We start from the raw sequence: 17,488 nt of genomic DNA, 5'->3' as shown, positions 1-17,488 counted from the left end.
TTCCCAGAGAATCCCTGGGAATATCCAAGGAAAAGCTGGAGCACCCCAGGATCGGGATTGGGATTTAAAATCCATGGATCCCACCTGAAGAATTCCAGGATTTTGGGATCCAGGATCCATCCTGAGGGGTTCTTATGGAATTCGGGAATGGAAAAGAAAAGTGGAGCCCCGAATTTCCAGGGAATTCCCGAAATTCCTTCCCAGAGAGGAGTCAGGGGTTGGGATTGAAGGTCCATGGATCCCATCCCAAACCATCCCGGGATTTTGGGATCCATCCCGAGGGATTTTTATGGAATTCCAGGATGGAAAAGGGAAGGGAGACCCTGCCTGGAGTCCCCAATTCCCACAGAATTCCTAAAATTCCTTCCCAGAGAGGAGTCAGGGGTTGGGATGGGATGGGATTGAAGATCCATGGATCCCACCTGAAGAATTCCAGGATTCTGGGATCCAGGATCCATCCTCAGGGATTTTTATGGAATTCAGGGATGGAAAAGGGAAGTGGAGCCCCGAATTCCCAGGGAATTCCCGAAATTCCTTCCCAAGGAGGAGTCGGGATGGGGGTGGCTCCAACCCCAGGCTGGAATGGAGAGAATTCCTTGGGAAAAATTTGGGAAGGAATTCCCAGATAATCCCTGGGAATATCCAAGGAAAAGCCGCGCGAACTCCCGGAATTCCCGGACTCAGCCGGAATTCCCTGAGGAATCTCTTCCCGGTTTTTATTGTTTTTATTATTATTTTTAATTATTTTTTGGTGTTTTCGTTTCCCAGCCCGGCGCCTCAAGGGTTACGGCGGGAGGCGGGAGCGCCGCGATCCCGGGAAAATCCCTTCCCGGTTTTCCAGCCTCCATCCCGAGCTTCTCCCATCACCCGGGAAGCTCCAGCGGGAAGAGGATGCGGGAATCCGGGATAAGGGCGGGAGCGCATCCCGCTGTTCCCGGCTTTTCCCCGGGTTTGGTTTTTTTGGGAGTTTTTTTTTTGGGTTTTTTTTTTCCCGGTTTTTTCCCGGATTTTTCCCCGGGTTTTGCGGATCCCGGCGGGAAGGAGGAGCAGGGGAGGCATCGCGACATCTCTGGGGCTGAGCTGGGAAAGCTGGGAAAGCGCCTGGAAAAGGAGCTGGGAGCCGGGAATCCGCCGGGAATCCGCCGGGAACTGGCCCGGAAGGAACCGGGAGAGAACCGGGAATAATCCGGGGAAAACCCGGGAAGCGGCGGGGAAGGAACCGGGAATTGGCCGGGGAGGAATTCCGGGAATCAGCCGGGAAGGAGACGGGATTTGGCCGGGAAGGAATTCCGGGAATCAGCCGGGAATTGACCGGGAAGGAACCGGGAATTGGCCGGGAAGGAATTCCGGGAATCAGCCGGGAGAAAAATCGGGAAGGAATTTGGGGAATCAGCCGGGAATTGGACGGGAAAGGAACCGGGAGGAAACCGGGAACTGGCCGGGAAGGAATTCCGGGAATCAGCTGGGAAGGAGCCGGGATTCGGCCGGGAAGGAATTTCGGGAATCAGCCGGAAAAAAACCGGGAAGGAATTTGGGGAATCAGCCGGGAATCGGCGGGGAAGGAACCGGGAAAGGATTTTGGGAATCGGCCGGAAAGGAGCCGGGATTTTGCCGGGAAGGAGCCGGGGCTTTGACCGGGAATTGTCGGAGAAGGAATCTGGGGAACCACCCGTGAATCCCGGCCTGCCGAATTCCCGCCGCTGGAATTTTCCCGGGATTTGCGGCAGGCCCCGCCGGACGGCGATGCCGCGCGTGACGCCGCGCTGAGCATCCCGCGACTCCCCCCTGGAAAACCGGGAATTCCGGAGCCAGCCCGCCGCAGGATGCCGAGGAACCGCGCCTTCTCCGAGCCGGAATTCTCGGCCGAATACTCCGCCGATTATTCCTTGAGTTTCCCGTCCGATCCCGACGGGAATCTCCGCCGCTCCCGGGAATCCCCGGCCCCGCAGGGCTGGGGGGGGCCCTGCCCCTGCCTGCCGCATTCCCGGCGCTTTTCCTTCTCGCCGGAATCCCTGGAAAAGCTCTACCAGACTTATTTCCGCCGCCAGCGCCACGAGACGCTGCTGGTCCTGGTGGTCTTCTCCGCCCTCTTCGACTGCTACATCCTGGGAATGTGCGCGGCGTTTTCCCGCATGGAAAAACTTTTCCCGGCGCTGGCCGCCCTGGCCGGCTTGGTGGCGCACGGCTGCGTTTTCCTGCTGCTGAAATCCCGGCTGCTCCCGGAGGATTTTTCCCAGAAATTCCTGCCCGGCGGGCTGTGGGCGCTGACGGTGGCGCAGCTCTGGGGCTTGCTGGGCTGGGAATTCCAGAGGAGTTTTCCAGAGGCGGTGGACGCGGCGGGCTGGCAGGCGTTCTTCGCCTTCTCCTGCTTCCTGACGCTGCCGCTGCGCCTGGCGCGGATCCTGCTGCTGGCGGCCGCCTCCTGCGGCGGGCACGCGCTGGTCCTGGGAATCCTGGAGCTCCAGAGGGGCCGGGAGAACCGCCTGGATGCGGGGCAGGTGGCCAGGCAGGTGCGGGAATGGGCTGGGAATGGGCTGGGAATGGGACGGGAATTCCATGGATGGAGGGGTTCTGGCCAGGCAGGTGCAGGAACTGGGCTGGAATGGGACGGGAATTCCATGGATCGAGGGGTGCTGGCCAGGCAGGTGCGGGCACAGGGCGGGAATTCCATGGATGGAGGGGTGCTGGCCAGGCAGGTGCGGGAATGGGCAGGGAATGGGCTGGGAATTCCATGGATGAGGGGGTTCTGGCCAGGTGGGTGCGGGGATGGAGCAGGAATGGGCTGGGAATGGTGGGAATTCCATGGATGGAGGGGTGCTGGCCAGGCAGGTGTGGGAACGGGGCGGGAATTCCATGGATGGAGGGGTTCTGGCTGGGCAGGTGCAGGAACGGGGTGGGAATGGGCTGGGAATGGTGGAAAAAGGATTGGGAATGGACAGGGAATGGGGTGGGAATGGGCTGGGAAATGGATGGGAATAGTGGAAATGGGCTGGGAATGGTGGGAATAGGTAGGGAATGGGATGGGAATGAGGTTGGAATGCTGGGAATGGGCTGGGAACGGCGTGGGAATGGCGCGGATCCTGCTGCTGGCGGCCGCCTCCTGCGGCGGGCACGCGCTGGTCCTGGGAATCCTGGAGCTCCAGAGGGGCCGGGAGAACCGCCTGGATGCGGGGCAGGTGGCCAGGCAGGTGCGGGAGTGGGCTGGGAATGGGCTGGGAATGGGACGGGAATTCCATGGATCGAGGGGCAGGTGGCCAGGCAGGTGCAGGGACGGGGTGGGAATTCCATGGATCGAGTGGTTCTGGCCAGGCAGGTGCGGGGACGGGGCGGGAATGGGACGGGAATGGTGGGAAAGGGGTGGGAATAGGCAGGGAATGGGGTGGGAATGGGCTGGGAAATGGATGGGAATAGTGGAAATGGGCTGGGAATGGTGGGAATAGGCAGGGAATGGGATGGGAATGAGGTTGGAATGCTGGGAATGGGCTGGGAACGGCGTGGGAATGGCGCGGATCCTGCTGCTGGCGGCCGCCTCCTGCGGCGGGCACGCGCTGGTCCTGGGGATCCTGGAGCTCCAGAGGGGCCGGGAGAACCGCCTGGATGCGGGGCAGGTGGCCAGGCAGGTGCGGGAATGGGCAGGGAATGGGCTGGGAATTCCATGGATGGAGGGGCAGGTGGCCAGGCAGGTGCGGGAGTGGGCAGGGAATGGGCTGGGAATGGGACGGGAATTCCATGGATGGAGGGGTGCTGGCCAGGCAGGTGCGGGAACCGGGCGGGAATGGGACGGGAATTCCATGGATGGAGGGGTTCTGGCCAGGCAGGTGCAGGAACTGGGCTGGAATGGGACGGGAATTCCATGGATCGAGGGGTGCTGGCCAGGCAGGTGCGGGCACAGGGCGGGAATTCCATGGATGGAGGGGTGCTGGCCAGGCAGGTGCGGGAACCGGGCGGGAATGGGACGGGAATTCCATGGATGGAGGGGTTCTGGCCAGGTGGGTGTGGGAATGGAGCAGGAATGGGCTGGGAATTCCATGGATCGAGGGGCAGGTGGCCAGGCAGGTGCAGGGACGGGGTGGGAATTCCATGGATCGAGTGGTTCTGGCCAGGCAGGTGCGGGGACGGGGCGGGAATGGGCTGGGAATTCCATGGATGGAGGGGTTCTGGCCAGGCAGGTGTGGGAATGGAGCAGGAATGGGCTGGGAAAGGGATGTGAGTGGTGGCAACGGGGTGGGAATGGTGGGAATTCCATGGATCGATGGATGCTGGCCAGGCAGGTGTGGGAATGGTGCAAGAATGGTGGGAATGGACAGGGAGCAAGAAGAATTCCATGGATGGAGGGGTTCTGGCTGGGCAGGTGCAGGAACAGGGCGGGAATGGGACGGGAATTCCATGGATCGAGGGGTGCTGGCCAGGCAGGTGCGGGGATGGGCTGGGAATTCCATGGATGCAGGGGTTCTGGCCGGGCAGGTGTGGGAACCGGGCGGGAATGGGCTGGGAATGGGACGGGAATTCCATGGATGGAGGGGTTCTGGCCAGGCTGGTGCGGGAATGGAGCAGGAATGGGCTGGGAATGGTGGGAAAGGGGTGGGAATTGGCAGGGAAAGGGATGGGAATGAGGTCAGAATGCTGAGAATGGGCTGGGAATGGTGTTGGGAATGGTGGAGCTCCAGAGGGGCCGGGAGAACCACCTGGATGCGGGGCAGGTGGCCAGGCAGGTGCGGGAACCGTGCGGGAATGGGCTGGGAATTCCATGGATGGAGGGGTTCTGGCCAGGCAGGTGTGGGAATGGAGCAGGAATGGGCTGGGAAAGGGATGTGAGTGGTGGCAACGGGGTGGGAATGGTGGGAATTCCATGGATGGAGGGGTGCTGGCCAGGCAGGTGTGGGAATGGACAGGGAATGGGACGGGAATTCCATGGATGGAGGGGCAGGTGGCCAGGCAGGTGCGGGAATGGGCAGGGAATGATGGGAACAGCTGGGAATGGAATTGGCGGGGAAAAGGATGGGAATGAGGCTGGAATGCTGGGAATGGGCTGGGAATGGTCCTGGGAATGGTGGAGCTCCAGAGGGGCCGGGAGAACAACGTGGATCCAGGGCAGGTGGCCAGGCAGGTGCGGGAATGGGCAGGGAATGATGGGAACAGCTGGGAATGGAATTGGCGGGGAAAAGGATGGGAATGAGGCTGGAATGCTGGGAATGGGCTGGGAATGGTGGGAATTCTATGGATCGATGGGAAGTGGCCAGGCAGGTGCGGGAATAGACAGGGAATGAAAAGGGAACTGAGCTGGGAATGGGTGGGAATGAACAGGGAATTCCATGGATCGAGGGGTGCTGGCCAGGCAGGTGCGGGAATTGGGCGGGAATGGGCTGGGAATGGTGGGAATTCCATGGATTGAGGGGAGGCGGCGAGGCAGGTGCAGGACCAGGGCTGGGAATGATGGGAATGGACAGGAAATGGACAGGGAATGGGCTGGGAATGATGGGAACAGGGTGGGAATGGGGCAGGGAATGGTGGGAATTCCATGGATCGAGGGGTGCTGGCCAGGCAGGTGCGGGAATGGGGAGGGAGTGGGCTGGGAATGGTGGGAATGGACTGGGAATGGTGGGAAGGGGGACAAGGAATGGTGGGAATGGGGTGGGAATTCCATGGATCGAGGGGTGCTGGCCAGACAAGCACGGGAATGGAAAAGGAATGGGATTGCAGTTTTTCCAGGATTTGGGATTTGGGATCGGAACTTTTCCTGGAGGATTTGGTAACTGGGATCTCGGTGTTGGAGCTTTTCCTGCAGAATTTGGGATCTGGGATCGCGGGTTTTCCAGCAGGATTTCGGATCTGGAATTGCCTCTGTGCTGGAGTTTGTCCTGCAGATTTTGGGATCTGGGATCGGAACTTTTCCCGCAGGATTTGGGATTTGGGATTTGGGTTGGGAGCATTTCCCACAGAATTTGGGATTCGAGATCCTCCTCCATGCTGGAGTTTCTCCTGCAGAATTTGGGATCCGGGATGGGAGCTTTTCCCACAGAATCTGGAATTTGGGATGGGAACTTTTCCCGGAGGATTTGGGATTTGGGATGGGAGCTTTTCCCACGGGATTTGGGATCTGAGATCTCCTCCGTGTTGGAGATTTTTGTGCAGAATTTGGGATCTGGATCAGAATTTTTCCCACAGAAAATTTGGGATTCAGGATGGGCGCTTTTCCCGCAGAATCTGGGATTTGGGATCTCCTCCATATTGGAGTTTTTCCCAGAGGATTTAGGACCTGGGATTGGAACTTTTCCTGCAGGATTTGGGATTTGGGATCTGAGATTTTCCCACAGGATTTGGGATCCAGAATTGGAGCTTTTCCCACAGATTCTGGGACCTGGGATTGGAAATTTTCCCACAGAATTTGGGATCTGGGATTGGAACTTTTCCGGCAGAATTTGGGATCTGGGATCTGAGCTTTTCCCACAGAATTTGGGATTTGGGATGGGAGCTTATCCCACAGGATTTGGGATCCAGGATTGGAGTTTTCCCCACAGATTTTGGGAGCCACGATCTCCATGCCGGAGCTTTTCCCACAGAATTTGGGATCCGGAATCTCCTCCTTGCCGGAGCTTTTCCCACTAAATCTGGGATCTGGGAAGTGTTTTGGATCTCAGATCACATCAGGAGAGTTTTTTTGGGATGAGACTCACGGAAGGGCATCAGGACACTCATGGAAAAGCAGCTGGAATGGGATGGGTTAGAGGATTCCCGGGATTTTCAGGATTCCCAGGATTTTCCACATTCCTGGGATTTCCAGCATTCCCGGTGTTCCCAGATTTCCATGGCTATCCATGGGAACGGGATCCAGCCAATGGGGTCAGGATCCAGCCCATGGGGTCAGGATCCAATCCATGGAATCAGGATCCAATCCATGGAATCAGAATCCAATCCATGGGGGCAGGATCCAGCCAATGGGAACAGGATCCAATCCATGGATCTGGATCAATCCTGTGGGATCAGGATCCAATCCATGGGGTCAGGATCCAATCCGTGGGGTCAGGATCCATCCCATGGGGTCAGGATCCAATCCGTGGGGTCAGGATCCAATCCATGGGATCAGGATCCAATCCATGGGGTCAGGATCCAATCCATGGGGTCAGGATCCAATCCATGGGGTCAGGATCCAGCCCGTGGGGTCAGGATCCAATCCCAGTTGCGGGAATGGGGCGGGAATGGGCTGGGAATGGTGGGAATTCCATGGATTGAGGGGTGCTGGCCAGGCAGTTGCGGGAATGGGGCGGGAATGGGCTGGGAATGGTGGGAATTCCATGGATTGAGGGGTGCTGGCCAGGCAGTTGCGGGAATGGGGCGGGAATGGGCTGGGAATGGTGGGAATTCCATGGATTGAGGGGTGCTGGCCAGGCAGTTGCGGGAATGGGGCGGGAATGGGCTGGGAATGGTGGGAATTCCATGGATTGAGGGGTGCTGGCCAGGCAGTTGCGGGAATGGGGCGGGAATGGGCTGGGAATGGTGGGAATTCCATGGATTGAGGGGTGCTGGCCAGGCAGTTGCGGGAATGGGGCGGGAATGGGCTGGGAATGGTGGGAATTCCATGGATTGAGGGGTGCTGGCCAGGCAGTTGCGGGAATGGGGCGGGAATGGGCTGGGAATGGTGGGAATTCCATGGATTGAGGGGTGCTGGCCAGGCAGTTGCGGGAATGGGGCGGGAATGGGCTGGGAATGGTGGGAATTCCATGGATTGAGGGGTGCTGGCCAGGCAGTTGCGGGAATGGGGCGGGAATGGGCTGGGAATGGTGGGAATTCCATGGATTGAGGGGTGCTGGCCAGGCAGTTGCGGGAATGGGGCGGGAATGGGCTGGGAATGGTGGGAATTCCATGGATTGAGGGGTGCTGGCCAGGCAGTTGCGGGAATGGGGCGGGAATGGGCTGGGAATGGTGGGAATTCCATGGATTGAGGGGTGCTGGCCAGGCAGTTGCGGGAATGGGGCGGGAATGGGCTGGGAATGGTGGGAATTCCATGGATTGAGGGGTGCTGGCCAGGCAGTTGCGGGAATGGGGCGGGAATGGGCTGGGAATGGTGGGAATTCCATGGATTGAGGGGAGGCGGCGAGGCAGGTGCAGGACCAGGGCTGGGAATGATGGGAATGGACAGGAAATGGACAGGGAATGGGCTGGGAATGATGGGAACAGGGTGGGAATGGGGCAGGGAATGGTGGGAATTCCATGGATCGAGGGGTGCTGGCCAGGCAGGTGCGGGAATGGGGAGGGAGTGGGCTGGGAATGGTGGGAATGGACTGGGAATGGTGGGAAGGGGGACAAGGAATGGTGGGAATGGGGTGGGAATTCCATGGATCGAGGGGTGCTGGCCAGACAAGCACGGGAATGGAAAAGGAATGGGATTGCAGTTTTTCCAGGATTTGGGATTTGGGATCGGAACTTTTCCTGGAGGATTTGGTAACTGGGATCTCGGTGTTGGAGCTTTTCCTGCAGAATTTGGGATCTGGGATCGCGGGTTTTCCAGCAGGATTTCGGATCTGGAATTGCCTCTGTGCTGGAGTTTGTCCTGCAGATTTTGGGATCTGGGATCGGAACTTTTCCCGCAGGATTTGGGATTTGGGATTTGGGTTGGGAGCATTTCCCACAGAATTTGGGATTCGAGATCCTCCTCCATGCTGGAGTTTCTCCTGCAGAATTTGGGATCCGGGATGGGAGCTTTTCCCACAGAATCTGGAATTTGGGATGGGAACTTTTCCCGGAGGATTTGGGATTTGGGATGGGAGCTTTTCCCACGGGATTTGGGATCTGAGATCTCCTCCTTGTTGGAGCTTTTTGTGCAGAATTTGGGATCTGGATCAGAATTTTTCCCACAGAAAATTTGGGATTCAGGATCGGTGCTTTTCCCGCAGAATTTGGGATTTGGGATCTCCTCCATATTGGAGTTTTTCCCAGAGGATTTAGGACCTGGGATTGGAACTTTTCCTGCAGGATTTGGGATTTGGGATCTGAGATTTTCCCACAGGATTTGGGATCCAGAATTGGAGCTTTTCCCACAGATTCTGGGACCTGGGATTGGAAATTTTCCCGCAGAATTTGGGATTTGGGATCAGAGCTTTTCCATCAGAATTTGGAATCTGGGATCTAAACTTTTCACACAGAATTTGGGATCTGGAATCTCCTCCTTGCCGGAGCTTTTCCCACTAAATCTGGGATCTGGGAAGTGTTTTGGATCTCAGATCACATCAGGAGAGTTTTTTTGGGATGAGACTCACGGAAGGGCATCAGGACACTCATGGAAAAGCAGCTGGAATGGGATGGGTTAGAGGATTCCCGGGATTTTCAGGATTCCCAGGATTTTCCACATTCCTGGGATTTCCAGCATTCCCGGTGTTCCCAGATTTCCATGGCTATCCATGGGAACGGGATCCAGCCAATGGGGTCAGGATCCAGCCCATGGGGTCAGGATCCAATCCATGGAATCAGGATCCAATCCATGGAATCAGGATCCAATCCATGGAATCAGGATCCAATCCATGGAATCAGGATCCAATCCATGGAATCAGGATCCAATCCATGGAATCAGGATCCAATCCATGGAATCAGAATCCAATCCATGGGGTCAGGATCCAGCCAATGGGAACAGGATCCAATCCATGGATCTGGATCAATCCTGTGGGATCAGGATCCAATCCATGGGGTCAGGATCCAATCCGTGGGGTCAGGATTCAATCCATGGGGTCAGGATCCAACCCAAAGATGGGATCCACCCCATGGATCTGGATCAGTCCTGTGGGATCAGGATCCAATCCATGGGGTCAGAATCCATCCCATAGGAATGGGATCCAATCCATGGGATCAGGATCCAGCCCATGGGGTCAGGATCCACCCCATGGATCTGGATCAATCCTGTGGGATCAGGATCCAATCCATGGAATCAGAATCCAATCCATGGGGACAGGATCCAGCCAATGGGAACGGGACCCAATCCATGGATCTGGATCAGTCCTGTGGGATCAAGATCCAATCCACGGGGTCAGGATCCATCCCATAGGAATGGGATCCAATCCATGGGGTCAGGATCCATCCCATAGGAATGGGATCCAATCCATGGGGTCAGGATCCAGCCCATGGGGTCAGGATCCAATCCATGGAATCAGGATCCAATCCATGGAATCAGGATCCAATCCATGGAATCAGAATCCAATCCATGGGGTCAGGATCCAGCCAATGGGAACAGGATCCAATCCATGGATCTGGATCAATCCTGTGGGATCAGGATCCAATCCATGGGGTCAGGATCCAATCCGTGGGGTCAGGATCCAATCCATGGGGTCAGGATCCAATCCGTGGGGTCAGGATCCAATCCGTGGGGTCAGGATCCAATCCATGGGGTCAGGATCCAATCCATGGGGTCAGGATCCAATCCATGGGGTCAGGATCCAACCCAAAGATGGGATCCACCCCATGGATCTGGATCAGTCCTGTGGGATCAGGATCCAATCCATGGGGTCAGAATCCATCCCATAGGAATGGGATCCAATCCATGGGATCAGGATCCAGCCCATGGGGTCAGGATCCACCCCATGGATCTGGATCAATCCTGTGGGATCAGGATCCAATCCATGGAATCAGAATCCAATCCATGGGGACAGGATCCAGCCAATGGGAACAGGACCCAACCCATGGATCTGGATCAGTCCTGTGGGATCAAGATCCAATCCACGGGGTCAGGATCCATCCCATAGGAACGGGATCCAATCCATGGGATCAGGATCCAATCCATGGAATCAGAATCCAATCCAGGGGGACAGGATCCAGCCAATGGGAACAGGACCCAATCCATGGATCTGGATCAATCCTGTGGGATCAGGATCCATCCCATGGATCTGGATCAATCCTGTGGGATCAGGATCCATCCCATGGATCTGGATCAATCCTGTGGGATCAGGATCCATCCCATGGATCTGGATCAATCCTGTGGGATCAGGATCCATCCCATGGATCTGGATCAATCCTGTGGGATCAGGATCCATCCCATGGATCTGGATCAATCCTGTGGGATCAGGATCCATCCCATGGATCTGGATCAATCCTGTGGGATCAGGATCCATCCCATGGATCTGGATCAATCCTGTGGGATCAGGATCCATCCCATGGATCTGGATCAATCCTGTGGGATCAGGATCCATCCCATGGATCTGGATCAATCCTGTGGGATCAGGATCCATCCCATGGATCTGGATCAATCCTGTGGGATCAGGATCCATCCCATGGATCTGGATCAATCCTGTGGGATCAGGATCCATCCCATGGATCTGGATCAATCCTGTGGGATCAGGATCCATCCCATGGATCTGGATCAATCCTGTGGGATCAGGATCCATCCCATGGATCTGGATCAATCCTGTGGGATCAGGATCCATCCCATGGATCTGGATCAATCCTGTGGGATCAGGATCCATCCCATGGATCTGGATCAATCCTGTGGGATCAGGATCCATCCCATGGATCTGGATCAATCCTGTGGGATCAGGATCCATCCCATGGATCTGGATCAATCCTGTGGGATCAGGATCCATCCCATGGATCTGGATCAATCCTGTGGGATCAGGATCCATCCCATGGATCTGGATCAATCCTGTGGGATCAGGATCCATCCCATGGATCTGGATCAATCCTGTGGGATCAGGATCCATCCCATGGATCTGGATCAATCCTGTGGGATCAGGATCCATCCCATGGATCTGGATCAATCCTGTGGGATCAGGATCCATCCCATGGATCTGGATCAATCCTGTGGGATCAGGATCCATCCCATGGATCTGGATCAATCCTGTGGGATCAGGATCCATCCCATGGATCTGGATCAATCCTGTGGGATCAGGATCCATCCCATGGATCTGGATCAATCCTGTGGAATCAGGATCCAATCCATGGGATCAGAATCCAATCCATGGGGACAGGATCCAATCCATGGGGTCAGGATCCAATCCATGGGATCAGGATCCAATCCATGGGGTCAGGATCCAATCCATGGGGACAGGATCCAGCCCGTGGGGTCAGGATCCAATCCATGGGATCAGGATCCAATCCATGGGATCAGGATCCAATCCGTGGGATCAGGGTCCAATCCATGGGGTCAGGATCCATCCCATGGATCTGGATCAATCCATGGGATCAGAATCCAATCCATGGGGACAGGATCCAACCCAAAGATGGGATCCACCCCATGGATCTGGATCAATCCTGTGGGATCAGGATCCAATCCATGGGGTCAGGATCCAATCCCATGGGATCCGGATCCAGTCCAAGATGGGACCCACCCCATGGACCTGGACCAATCCCGTGGGATCCCCCAGGATCCACCCCCTGCTCTGGATGTTCCCAGTGGGACACATCGGGATCGCTCCCAAATTTTTGGCTGTTCCCGGGAATGCGGATTCGGAGCCCGGCCGTGTTTTTCCGGAACTTTCTCGCTCCGAGGGCTGCAATTCCCAGGGAGCGGCGCCACGTGATCCGCTCGGAGCCGCTGCCTTCCCCCGGGATCCCCTGGGATCCCCCGGGATCCCGGCCCAGCTGCCGCCTTTTTCCAAAACATCTCCGGGATTTCGAACCCCGGGAATCCCCCGGGATGCTCCCGGAGCCGCTTTCCCCCCAAATTCCTGATGTTTATCCCAAAGCGGGATCTGAGGTTTTTTGTCAGGGTTGGAATGAAGATTGGGATCTGCTCATCCTGGAATTCCTCCTCGTTCAGCCCGGATATCCCATGATCCCAAATTCCCACGAGTTATTCCCAAAGGTCCAGGGATCCCAAATTCCCATGGGTTATTCCCAAAGATCCTGTGATCCCAAATTCCCGCTGGTTCTTCCCAAAGATCCTGTGATCCCAAATTCCCGCTGGTTCTTCCCGAAGATCCTGTGATCCCAAATTCCCTCTGGTTCTTCCCGAAGATCCTGTGATCCCAAATTCCCGCTGTTTGTTCCCAAATACCCTGTGATCCCAAATGCCAGCTCTTTCATCCCAATGATCCCGTGATCCCAAATTCCCATGGGTTCTTCCCAAAGATCCAGGGATCCCAAATTCCCGCTGGTTCTTCCCGAAGATCCTGTGATCCCAAATTCCCGCTGTTTGTTCCCAAATACCCTGTGATCCCAAATGCCAGCTCTTTCATCCCAATGATCCCGTGATCCCAAATTTCTCCTCTTTCATTCCAAATATCCCACAATTTCAAATTCCAGCTCTTTCTTCCAAAGCATTCCATGATCCCAAATTCCCACTTTTTCTTCCCAAAGATCCTCTGACCCCAAATTCCCACTCTTTCATTCTGAATATCCTGTGATCCCAAATTCCCGCTCTTTTATCCTGAATGATGCTGTGATCCCAAAATCCCTCTCTTTCATCCTGAATATCCCGTGATCCCAAATTCCCCTCGGTTCTTCCCAAAGATCCTGTGGTCCTAAATTCCTACTGTTTGTTCCCAAATACCCTGTGATCCCAAATTTCTGCTGTTGCATTCTGAATATCCCACAATTCCAAATTCCTGCTGTTTCCTCCTGGAGACCCCACGATCCCAAATTCCCGCTCTTTCATCCCAATCATCCTGTGATCCCAAATTTCTGGTCTTTCATTTTGAATATCCCACAATCCCAAATTCCCTCTCTTTCATCCTGAATATCCCACGATCCCAAATTCCCCTCGGTTCTTCCCAAAGATCCCGTGGTCCTAAATTCCCACTGTTTGTTCCCAAATACCCTGTGATCCCAAATTTCTGCTGTTGCATTCTGAATATCCCACAATTCCAAATTCCTGCTGTTTCCTCCTGAAGATCCCACAATCCCAAATTCCCAGTCTTTCTTCCCAAAGGTCCTGTGATCCAAAATCATATCCCACGATCCCAAATTCCCCTCGGTTCTTCCCAAAGATCCTGTGATCCTAAATTCCTGTTGTTTGTTCCCAAATATCCCGTGATCCCAAATGCCAGCTCTTTTATCCCAATGATCCCATTATCCCAAATTCCTCCTGTTCCTTCCCAAAGATCCGGTGATCCCAAATTCCCAATTTCATCCTTAAGATCCTATTATCCCAAATTCCCACTGGTTCATCCCAAATATCCCATGATCCCAAATTCCTGCTCTTTCATCCAGAATATTCCATGATCCCAAATTCCTCCGCTTTGATCCCGAATATTCTGTGATCCCAAATTCTCACCGTTCCATCCCGAAGATCCCTGATCCCAAACCCCCGCCGTTCCATCCTGGATATCCCGTGATCTCAAATTCCCGAGTATCCCGTGACCCCGAATTCCCGAATATCCTGTGATCCAAAATTCCCGCCATTTCTCCCCAAAGCTGCTGTGATAACAAATTCCCGTTGATTCTTCCCAAAGATCCCACGATCCCAAATCCATGCTGTTTCTTCCCGGATGTCCCATGATCCCAAATTCCTCTTCTTTCATCCCAAAGATCCCATCATCCCAAATTTCTGCTGTTTCATCCCGAAGCACCTGCGGTCCCAAATTCCCACCATTCCATCCCAAAGACCCTGCGATCCCAAATCCCTGCCGTTCCACCCCAAAAATCCCTGATCCCAAATCCCCGATGTTCCACCCCGAAAATCCCTGATCCCAAATCCCTGATGTTCCACCCCAAAAATCCCTGATCCCAAATCCCCGATATTCCATCCCAAAAATCCCTGATCCCAAATCCCTGCCGTTCCACCCCAAAAATCCCTGATCCCAAATCCCTGATGTTCCACCCCAAAAATCCCTGATCCCAAACCCCCGATGTTCCATCCTGAGTATCCTGTGATCCCAAATTCCCGAGTATCCCGTGATTTATCCCAAATCCCGGCGGGTGTCCAACGTGGCGCGGTGGCGGTGGACGGCCATGTTGTGATGGCTGACCGGAAGCACCGGAAGGCGTTCCTCCCAAATTCCCGCCATTCCATCCAGAGTATCCCAAATTCCCGAATCCTCGAGTATCCCGTGATTTATCCCAAATCCCGGTAGGTTCCCGCCCCCAGCTGCTGTCCAACGTGGCGCTGTACGCCTGCGCGGTGGCGGTGGGCGCCATGTCGTACGTGATGGCCGACCGGAAGCACCGGAAGGCATTCCTCCCAAATTCCCAAGTATCCCAAATTCCCGAGTATCCCGAATTCCTGAGTATCCCGTGATTTATCCCAATCCCAGCTGCTGTCCAACGTGGCGCTGTACGCCTGCGCGGTGGCGGTGGGCGGCCATGTTGTGATGGCCGACCGGAAGCACCGGAAGGCGTTCCCCCCAAATTCCCGCCGTTCCATCCCGAGTATCCCAAATTCCCGAATCCTCGAGTATCCCGTGATTTATCCCAAATCCCAGCTGCTGTCCAACGTGGCGCTGTACGCCTGCGCGGTGGCGGTGGGCGCCATGTCGTACGTGATGGCCGACCGGAAGCACCGGAAGGCGTTCCTGGAGGCGCGGCAATCCCTGGAGGTCAAACTCAACCTGGAGGAGCAGAGCCAGCAGCAGGTGGGGACACCGGGAATGCCGGAATGCCGCCGGGAGCGGGGAACGGGGGCGGGATCGGGAACGGGATCGGGAATGGGAATGGGAATGGGATCGGGATCGGGATCGGGATCGGGATCAAGGTCAGGAATGGGAATGGGACTGGGAATGGGAATGGGATCGGGAATGGGATTGGGATCGGGATGGGGATCAAGGTCAGGAATGGGAATGGGAACGGGATTGAGAATGGGAACGGGATTGGGATTGGGAATGATATTGTGAATGGGAATGGGCATGGAGTTGGGAATGGGAATTGGAATAGGAATGCGATTGGGATTGGAATAGGGATTGGGAATGGGATTGGGATTGGGAACGTGATCAGGAATGGGATTGGGAATGGGAATGGAATGGAATGGGAATGGGCATGGAATTGGGAATGGGAATTGGAATGGGAATGGTTATGAGATTGAAATTGGACTCCTGGGAATGGGGGCAGGGACACGGAGCCGTTCCTTTGGAATCTCATCCTGGGAATGGGGGCAGGGACACGGAGCCGTTCCTTTGGAATCTCATCCTGGGAATGGCGGCAGGGACGCGGAGCCGTCGCTCCGGTAACGGATCTGCCGCACGCTGGTGTTCCCAGCGGAATTCCCGGGTTCCCGGGGGAAAATCCACCCCGTTAGCAGAGTTCCGTGTGTCCCACGGGAATTCCCACACGGAGCTGGGCGGATCCGTCCCTGCTCCAGCTGCAGACACTGCCCTGATCCGGGGATATTGATCCCTGATCCGGGGATATTGATCCGTGATCCAGGGATATTGATCCCTGATCCATCCCTGATCCAGGGATATTGATCCCTGATCCATCCCTGATCCAGGGATATCGATCCCTGATCCATCCCTGATCCAGGGATATCGATCCCTGATCCATCCCTGATCCAGGGATATCGATCCCTGATCCTGCCCTGATCCAGGGATATCGATCCCTGATCCATTCCTGATCCAGGGACATCGATCCCTGATCCATCCCTGATCCAGGGATATCGATCCCTGATCCTGCCCTGATCCTGCCCTGATCCATCCCTGATCCAGGGATATCGATCCCTGATCCAGGGATATCGATCCCTGATCCTGCCCTGATCCAGGGATATCCTGCCCTGATCCAGGATTATCGATCCCTGATCCAGGGATATCGATCCCTGATCCATCCCTGATCAATTCCTGATCCAGGGATATTGATCCCTGATCCAGGGATATCGATCCCTGATCCATCCCTGATCCAGGGATATCGATCCCTGATCCTGCCCTGATCCAGGGATATCGATCCCTGATCCATTCCTGATCCAGGGACATCGATCCCTGATCCAGCCCTGATCCAGGGATATCGATCCCTGATCCTGCCCTGATCCAGGGATATCGATCCCTGATCCATTCCTGATCCATCCCTGATCCAGGGATATCGATCCCTGATCCAGTCCTGATCCAGGGATATCGATCCCTGATCCATCCCTGATCCAGTCCTGATCCAGGGATATCGATCCCTGATCCATCCCTGATCCAGGGATATTGATCCCTGATCCATCCCTGATCCACCCTGGATCCATCCAGTGTCCATTCCTGGATTTAGGATTTGAGATGTGGGGTGCGGGATGTGGGATGTGGGATTTGGGATCTGGGATTTGGGATGTGGGGTGTTGGATGTTGGATTTGGGATTTGGGATGTGGGATGATTGGATTTGAGACTTGGGATGTGGGATGTGGGATGTTTGATTCGGGATTGGATTTGGGATTTGGGATTGGATTTGGGGTTTGGGATGTGGGATTCAGCGTTTTTCCATGGGTGGCTCCCGCCAGGAATGGTTTGATCCCATTTTTTTCCTTGTGGAAGCTCTCGGGGATCTTTGGGGACCTCGGTGCAGATCCCTTCCCTTTCTTGGTCCAGCCTTTCCTTGGACACTCCCAGGGATCCAGGGAATCTCTGGGAATTCCAGCCCAGCCGGGAATTCCTTCCCAAGTCCCACCCCAAA

The 17,488-nt window shown here is 55.5% G+C and overlaps 1 protein-coding gene across 1 annotated transcript in view; it reads left to right on the top strand.

Moving 5' to 3' along the window:
* The first annotated feature begins 1,492 nt into the window (after positions 1-1,492).
* The window catches only part of LOC121340618 (adenylate cyclase type 3-like), a 24,297-nt gene continuing 8,301 nt past the window's right edge, over positions 1,493-17,488 (top strand). Inside the window, exons 1-2 of the mRNA XM_041413487.1 lie at positions 1,493-2,510; positions 15,339-15,488. Of these exons, the coding sequence (XP_041269421.1) occupies positions 1,824-2,510; positions 15,339-15,488 (837 nt within the window). The 5' untranslated portion in view covers positions 1,493-1,823. The remainder of the gene's footprint in view (positions 2,511-15,338; positions 15,489-17,488) is intronic.

The sequence above is a fragment of the Onychostruthus taczanowskii genome, unplaced genomic scaffold (assembly GCF_017590055.1).
Source record: "Onychostruthus taczanowskii isolate IOZ18803 unplaced genomic scaffold, ASM1759005v1 scaffold417, whole genome shotgun sequence".
In the NCBI taxonomy this organism is placed as follows: domain Eukaryota; kingdom Metazoa; phylum Chordata; class Aves; order Passeriformes; family Passeridae; genus Onychostruthus; species Onychostruthus taczanowskii.
This window is presented reverse-complemented; position numbering and strand designations above follow the sequence as displayed.